The following is a 9,200-nucleotide window of genomic DNA, read 5'->3' as shown; positions in this document are numbered from 1 at the left end:
CCACAGAATTCTGGACAGTAACACCAATACACACAAGCATGTAGCACTTACCCATATTCCTCAGGACTAAAATACATATTTTTTTCTCCTTTAGTTTAGAGCAGTTGGAGGAAGAGGAAAGGAAGGGATTACTTTAAACTTACAAAGGAAAACTAAAATTTCTTCTCATTCTAAAAAAAATTCTGCTTACCACCTTATTCCTACTACCAAGTAATTCCCATTCACACTTGGTTTACTGAATTACAAAAGGTTGGGTCAAAAGCTTAAAATAATAGAATTCTTTCTTAGCCAACAATATTGCAAATAATGTCCTAAAAACCTGGAAGCTGAACATTCTGTACACTCAATTTCAGAATACCCAAGTTCACTTGAGGAATGTGTCAAATACAGCACAAATAATCCAACACCTAGAACACATCAATGAATGTGACAGAATTTCCAAAAACAAACTGGTATTATTTAACTCTTCAAAAAGGACATTGCTGCTATGTGATTCTACAGGTATACATGAAGAACTTGGTAAACAAAATTGTACTGTATTAAAATATGCATTTCCATATGATTCACCATGGAATTAAAACATTTTAAAGATCATGTCTGCTACCACTATATTTAAGTGTTATTACCCACCCACCAGAACTCAGTCAAAACAAGAAAGGAAAAAGATAAAAGGACACAAAGTGAACAGACCATAACTTTATTGGAGATTTACTCGGCTACAATTATTACAAAAAAAAGGTAATTATGATCCATAAGGTGCAGACTGCACATTTCTGCAGCAGGATTGCCGTGTGAATGAGTTACAGCATGTTCCTTACAAAACAGCTGCAGCATGTGATGGCAAATATTTTATTGTCAATCAAATTACATGTTAATTTTACTTGATTTTAGTCATTTTCCTTCACTCTATTTACAGCAGAAAAGCCAGAAATTTACTTCCTGTCCCCCTTTGCATTTTTGCTATGTGCCTGCTGCTGCAGTGAATTCTGAGTGTGCCTATAAAATTTAAATTGCCTGTGGTTGATGTCCAAATAAAAATGGACTACAAAAAAAAAAGTAATGATTCAAATATATTTACAAGATAGTTGTGAAAGACCATTTTCACTGCTAGTGGAAAATACAATGGTCTCAATGCAAATTTCCTAGATATTGTTACTGGCATCTCCAAAAACCTTTAAATTCATTTTAATATTCTTGCTCTTAAACATATCTTTAAAACTTTACAATATAAAGAAATTTATTTGGAAATAATTAAGTTCCTGAAAAGTAATCAGTGGTTGGAAAAACATACTTTTTTAAATGTAATTAAAAAACCATGTAGGTAATAAACATGAGTTTCTCTTCCACAGAGAACACAAACTAGTTAAGGACTCTAACATAATTTCAGATGCAGTTAAATAAAGATATCGAGGTCTTGGTTAGGTGGCTTAAATGTTGTGTGAAAGGATCACATCAGCTGCCCCAACAGAGCAAGATACAAAGCTGTTTCAGTCAGCGGGGCGTCACATGCCAGCTGCGGCAGGTCTGGACGCCAGTGACTCTGAGCTCCGCAGCCACCGCCGGACCCCAGGGAGTGACTGCAGGAGCCAAATGCCAGGTGCAGGCCTGGACTCATGAACTGACCCAACAGAACCAAAGCAGTCTCCAGTCTCTTGCTGTCTAGGAAGGGTATTTGAATTTTTGAGGGTAAGATATTATTAAGGAAGTAAAAATATCAGTATTTTAAAAAGTAATTACAGGAGTGTTATAGGTCATTCTAAATTTAATCACTTCACATAATGTAAAAGAAAAAAAGAAATGTAACAAATCTTTGTCATACTTTCACAAACAGTAAAAAATGCCACAGACAAAAATGACCTATTTAAGTTGTGTGAGTATATGACACATTGCAGGCATTATAATTATCTTTTTCAAATTCGGTAAATCAAAACAGCAGCAAGGCCAAACCACATTTTTTCCTCTCAGTTAAGCACATTTTCCTTGAAATGAGGTAAAGCATGGTACCAAGTGCAATGCTCATCTGTGCTACGTGAACAGAACAGAGGGGAAAAAGCTATTATAAAATGCAGCATAGTTAGGACTGCAGAAAGTATATTATAAAAAGAAATAAAAAACATTTACAATGAAGGTTCATGCCAACTAAACTGCACACAATCATCATAAGGAATTTCTGCAGTTGCTTTTTCAAGATACGCCTCCTCAGTCCTTTACACAGGTGCTCGCAGCACAGCTACTCCCCCACAATAGGTTTCCATATTACATTCGGTCTCACATTGCAATCACAGGAACAAAAGAATGGCATACAGGGTTGTCAAGTGGGGCAACATAGAGAGATTTTTTTTTCTTAATTGACAGATGCAAAACATTTCAACAAGATAACTGGGGAAAACTTTACAGCATTAAAAATCAGCAGCATGAAAGCATTCATAACCATTTCATATGTCTAACTCATACTTTTTATTTATTAACTTAATAACCAGGGGATCACAGAATGCTTCAAACTGTGAGTCAAATTAAAATCAGCTATTTCCCAACAAAAAGTGAAATGCTACAGTTTGCTGTTGATAAAACATTTTGAATGGTAGCAGAAAATTTGAACCCCTGAGAATGTATGACCTAATCATGTCCACATCTGAACTTTTTAGTATTAACAAAAAATATTCTTCTTAAGGTTACAAAATATATTGAGGCATTTTTCTCCCACTGGGAATCCTAACTGTGAAACAATCTGATTTTGGTGCCAGGAGTCGAGAGAATCCTGTAACACTGGGATAAATGCATTAGACACAATGCAAAGCCCTAAACTCCTGGCATCAGGTAGTTTATAAATTATCAAGAGATTCATGATTTAACTTTATCACAAATCACGCTCCAAACAAAATTCACATCCAGCCTTACTTGTTAATTGTACACTTTTACAGTTATATAATTTAAGAATTGCTTTGTTTTAACTGGCCATATCTTAAAATTAAAAAAATAAAATAAAACAGACATCTAAGGTTCCACATCAGAATTAAATATTTTAAAAATGAGTCACCTAAATTAATTTGCTCAAAAACTCATTTAATAATTTAGATTTCAATTTCAGTTTGAGATTGGAGATAACAAATAGCGTTGGAGAAGCTCAATATCCCCCTCATTCAGGGTTCCTTAGAAAGCAGAGCTGACGGGTTTCTGTGGTGCACACACACAGAGGCATTTCCCTGTGGGTGGATGGTGCAGATAAAGCAAAAAGTACAGTATTCAATTGTAACTTAAAACATAAATGCAGCATTACATGAAACATCAACTTCAGAATGATGTGCTGGAAAATATGAGACACCTCTGCTCAGCTTTCTTAAACTTCAAGCATAATTAATGGAGCAAATTGCAGCAAACCTCTACTGGTATGTTGGTGGGAGTGCAAGACTGACCCACAGCTTTTAGAAAGGTAAATTAAGAGGTATTATAGTTACAGTGCAAAAAAAAAATTAAAATTTCAAGCATAATACATAAACATAGCACCAAACAGGGGAAAAATGCATGCAAAAGAAAAGAAGAACTGAGGTATTTAAGTGAAGAGTGCCTACAAGTGTAATTAAAGAAACTTAGGCAAATGCCTAAAAATGGTTTTTTTTCCTTTCCCAAAGATGGAAATAATGAGCTAGTTTATCTAAATTAATGATCTAAATCACAGATGTATCAAAATTACGGCAGTTTATCGCAAACGTTAAACTTTCATGGCATTAACAGCACAGCTTTGGTAGGTGAAATATGCATGCAACAATGTTGAAAAGTACAGTAAGAAATTTATGTGAGAAGACTAAGGGTAAAGGTGCTCTGTTTTGCTTCTTTAAATAAGTAACCAATCAATTATAAAATCTGCAGCATATTTTAGGTGTGATATGTCTAAGGTTTATTTTGTTAGAGCAACAGCCTAGAGGGCAAAATTATTTGCCATAAACATTTCCATCAGTGAAACTACCTAGCAGGAGGTTTTTAGTAAAATTGAGTATTTAGCCAAAGATCATTTTTATTACAATAAAAAATATCCATAGACTACATATTCTGGTTTTCAAAATGTCTTCAGTACACATGACAGAAATTCTAGTATGATCCTTTAATAAATTACAACTATACTAGTGAGTTGTAAATATCACGCTGTCTCAACATCTAACGCATAATAAAATGAAGGGAATGTAAAACAGTTTGTTCCAAAAAGATCAGAAATTAAAGAATATCCGTGAAGGTTTTAAGGCAAGAACCTTTTTTATGCAAGACTATGTGGCATCAGAAAACTAAAATGTGATTCACCAACATGCCAGCCAATGTTAATTAAAAATGTGTCCCTTACTATCAAGTGCAATAGCGACTAGGAACATCATCTTACACAATATAATATGGAAAGAAAGACAACACTGGTGCACTTCTCCTCTCAAAACCCTATCCTTCTATTCGGCTCATCCACTACTGTAGGACTGGCACTACCGCACACACTGAGGGATGGTAGGAGGACTCTACGCAGCTCTAGGGACTTTTGGAGGTGTAAGTTCCATGGCCTTCTAACACTAAGCAAAGCTGACAGAAATTAAACTAACAAAAAAAAAAAAAAAAAAAAAAAAAAACCAACAAAAAAATTCAATAATTATTTTGAACGCTTGCTAAATGTCATTATTAAAGCACTCTTGTGATTTAAACAAAGCAGAAGTGAGGAAAGAAGACAAGATTGTGTTTGCGCAAAAAACTAAAACTACAATTAGTTCCAAAATTTTTATACATTATGTTAAATGTTTTATTTTGTTATCTATCTTGTTTATCAAACTTTAAATTCTGCCTTCAATTCATTCCACTCAATATCAACTTTAAGTCACCCTTTCAATTTAAGTATTTTCCCCCTTAATTTTGTTTTTTTTTTTTGTTTTGTTTTGTTTTCTTTTTTGTTTTTAGTTTTAAAAAGGGGTTTCAGCTGTTGGGAACCTGAGGTTGATTAGCTTTGAGGCTTCGTAGGGCTCTTCTTGCTGCTGCAGATTTGGCAATCCTGTAACTTCGACCAACACCTTTAAATTTCCCCTTTCCTACTACTTCCACAGTGACTCTGACCTTCCCATCATAAGTTCTCTCAGCCGGGCTGTAAAAAATCCAAACAGCTAGAATTAGAAGTCAGAAGTATTTATTATTATTGTCAATCAGCATTTAGTATGCAGTCTCAGGCCGAGAGTCCCATGTACAAGCTGAGCTGACACCACACAAAGGAAATGTGCATTATGACTTATTGCATACCACCGACAGACAGGGCTGCTGTTTCTTCTTTAATTCAGCATTACTTTATAAAAACGAAAAGAAAAAAAACAGAAGTCAATCAGATTACAAATGGAAATTGGATAATAGCATGCCCCAGTGTAAATATTTTTCAGAATCATTAGTTTATGAGATAGTTGAGAATTTTTTCCTTTGTTTTTGAGCAAGTTAAGTTTCTTCCACGTACACTTCTTGCTTACCTAAATTTGGCAGTTTCTGGTTCCATTTCAAGCAATTCTCGAACAGGGGAACGGGGCACGTTTGCAGAAAACTTCTCTGTAATCAAAATGAAAGAACAATGTGAATAATGTCCCTGAAATTGTTTTTAATTTTGTTATTCTTTCTAAAGAGAGCCAACAATACCTATTAGTGGCCGCATCATAGGATAGTACACCTGCCAAACTGTCTCCAGTGACATCCCACTATCCATATAAATGGCACCAGCGAGTGACTCAAAAATATCCCCCATGGCCTTTGGAACTTCAATATCCTCTTCTTTCTCTTCATCCTCCTCAGATCTCCTAAGCTATTACAGAGAGAAAAGTGAATTGTAAGCAAAAAGCCCACTTTCAAAGGCAGTTCACAGATGTGTGTTTCTTTTGCTGGATATGACTTTATTCTTTCTTTAACAAGGGGGGCCAATACCAACCATTTATAGCATGCCTATTACATTGCCATAGGTTCTCTGTAAACATTATCTTTAAAAAAATTTTTCAAACTTCTCAAGAGAAAGAAAGAGAGACACAGAGAAAGAGAGAAAGAAAGGAAGGGAGAGAGAAAAGAAAAGAAAAGAAAAGAAACACTACCCCATTTAGTATTTTATATCCAGCAAAGGAAAAAATATTACTTCTAAACTAAAACAAAAACAACTTTAACACAGAATTAGAAATAGTCAATAAAGGTATGGGAAAAAAATTTCAAATTCCCTAGTAATCAAAGGACTATGCTTAAAGTAGTTCTACTCCTGCAGTTTGGCAAGGATTAAACAGAATACTAATTAGTACGGTGCTGCTGGCAAGGGTGTTCACTGCTTTGAGGAGTGGAAATTGCTACTTTTTTGGTAGGGAAATTCTATGTGGAACAGATTTTCCTCCAAGCTCCCTTTTCATGAAGCCACTTAATACATATTCACTATAATAGAGTACCTGACACATAGTAGGTATTCAAATTAATAAAATAAAATGTTACATACATATCCAAAGCTTTTTAGAAGTTCACAATTCTTTGACCAATTCCAATTTTTAGGATATTCCATCACTAGGAATTTATTTTAAGGAGGTAACTGGATATACAACATATTTACCATATCCATGGTTATTAAAAATCCTAACTAAAAATCTACCTAATGAGCCAGCCATAAAGAACCACTTAAATAAATTAGCCTCATATTGACTAGCACGTGGCTACTGAAAATGCCAATCAATACACAGAAAGTTATCCACAATACATTAAGTGAAAAGAACAGTGCTTAATATAATTCCATTTTATATGTTACATATATTTATATCTATACACATTAACAATACATCCTGAAATGTTAATATTGGTTGTTTCTGGGGTAGCATAATTGGGCAACTTTAATTTTCTTTTTATTTGTACTTTCTAATTTTTCTAAAATAAACACAAATCATTTGTGAAAAAGAAAGAGAAGGGGAAATATTAATTTCTAAATAGACTGTTCGGCCACACAAAGTTCCATATAATAATGCTGATTACTAAAAACAAGACATTTATTGCTCATATATCAGGGTTTTGATATAGAAATTTTAGAACTTATCAGAATTAATTCTCTTTTTATAGCAGAGGGAACTGAGGCCCAGAGAGCTTAAGAAAGTTTGTTAAGATCAAACAGTAAGTTAGAAAAGCCAGACTATGACATCTTCAATCAGTTTTTGTAACTTTTATACATATGTTTATATGAACAAAGGTAAGGAAAAGAATAAACAAAAACTCACAGAACCAGTATGCCCCTGGCATCAAAAGAGAGCTTAAATATAATTTCAGCTGATTTTTCAAATTTTATGCTTAAATATTTCTAAAGTATGAGACCAGAAATAGTACTTGAATGTACATTAGATGGTTCCACTTCCTCGTCTCACTGGCAGCTGTGCTCCAACTAGATTGTTAATCTCAGAAGGGTGCACAAAGGCGCAGGCAGAGGGAAAGCGCACTGCCTGCTCACGCTCCTTCAGCGCACATCTAGGCAGCTGGCAGGCTCTGACATTTTGCCTTGGGGCTAAACTTCAAAACCCAGACTCTTAATTTTTCTCATAGAAAGTTAAAAAAAAAAAAAAAGAAAGTCAAAGAAATGCACCACTCCCCAACAATGGTTTAGTGCAATTTAAAAAGGGAAAGTACAAATTAAAGCAGGGACAGTTAAAACAGCTGCCAGGGTTAAGAATAAATTCCTTGAATCCTTATAAGAAATCTATAAAAATAAGAAAATCAAAGGAATCAGAATGGGAAGAATAAGAAATGAAAGTGCTCTCCTGGGGACACAGGTATGCAGATGAACGTTAGTGAAGGATTACAGGAGACTGGAAAGATCTAAGCAATACCCTTTCCTACCAAAATTCAAAATAGCTCACAAACACATTACAATTAGGTCCATCACCAAAGAACCTTTGGCTGAACTTACAGTAGAAGCCTCCCAAATTCCAATGGTTAAAAACTTAGAAGTTTGCTTTTTAGATGAGATTTTCCCACTTCAAGTAGAAGCAGAACGTACATTTGTGATGCTTACCTGCGATATCAGCAAATATTTCTGATCCATTTTTAAAAGACAGGATGGAATAAACCACACTGAGCATTTGCAGTGTGGTTTAAAACTTGCTTTGGGGGCAGGAAGAAGAGGTGCACTTCTTTGCCGTGCCTAAACACGGGAAGCCCCGATGAAGGACTGGGAATAGTAAAGGAACTGAAAACCCCCGGCTCCTTCTCTTCACCGGAATGACCACACAGTCCACAGTGTGGGCAGTCACGTTCAAAAGGCCTCCCTGCAACTGCAGCTCACTCACAGTGCTCCCAGAGAACACACAGCTCGCTGGGTGTCACAGCCCTGGCCTTCCACTGTCCCTTTAGATAGCTATGAAGTCAGAACTCTGAACCTACTGACACCTCTAGCTGCACGGCAGTCTTCAATATTGAACTCAACGTATTTTTAAATGGTGCTAACCTCAGAATCCATTCCCTGCATTTCATTCTTCTCGAGCTGAAACTGCACAAAATCATCGATGACGTGGAAGAGCTCAGGAGAAACAGCCTTGAAGTACTTGTGGTAGTCATACTTCACAGCCAAGGACGCGAAGATGGTGTTGTTGACCAGGGCAGATCGCAGGTCAGTCAGGACCCCCGGGGAGTGCTGCCGTGGGTCTTCATAAAGGTGCTTGGTTATGAGGTAGTCCAAAATCGCATCTCCCAGGAATTCTAAGCGCTGGTAACAATCTGAGAGAGGATCCAAAGTGGAATCATGAGCTGTGCCACATTTCCACTATTTCCACACACATAACTGACATAAAGATCTGATATCCAAACCTATTTAAAAGATTTTTATTTAGGATCATATTCATATATATTCCTCAATGAGAAAATTATTTGACATATTAAATTAATACGGAAATTAAATTTTAATGGCAAATTGAACACAATTCTTATATATAAATTGGGGTCATAAAATCTTCAAGTGGCCAAAAGATTAATGCTTGCTAAGAAAAAAAAAATCTCGCAGGTGGTATCATTATTACTGAACCCTTTCCTTTGGCACTGAGCTGGCCGGCAGGTGCTTAGGCATTACTCTCAAGTCCCCATCACACATCATCACTTCAGTAAAACCAGACCCCGCACACACATCTTCCACACGCCTCACGCTTTGCTGACATCGTTACACACTGTCTCTCACACTCTGGAGTATGTGTAAAAGTGGT

General features: G+C 35.8%; 1 protein-coding gene across 1 annotated transcript in view; it reads right to left on the bottom strand.

The window, feature by feature from the left end:
- Positions 1-681: 681 nt before the first annotated feature.
- DICER1 (dicer 1, ribonuclease III) overlaps positions 682-9,200 on the bottom strand; it is a 73,244-nt gene continuing 64,725 nt past the window's right edge. The window contains 4 exon segments of the mRNA XM_045561362.1: positions 682-5,107; positions 5,478-5,553; positions 5,641-5,803; positions 8,453-8,721. Of these exon segments, the coding sequence (XP_045417318.1) occupies positions 4,942-5,107; positions 5,478-5,553; positions 5,641-5,803; positions 8,453-8,721 (674 nt within the window). The 3' untranslated portion in view covers positions 682-4,941.

The sequence above is a fragment of the Lemur catta genome, chromosome 1 (genome assembly GCF_020740605.2).
Source record: "Lemur catta isolate mLemCat1 chromosome 1, mLemCat1.pri, whole genome shotgun sequence".
NCBI classification, from domain to species: Eukaryota; Metazoa; Chordata; class Mammalia; order Primates; family Lemuridae; genus Lemur; species Lemur catta.
The sequence above is the reverse complement of the archived record's forward strand: the minus strand, read 5'-3'. Positions and strand labels throughout refer to the sequence as shown.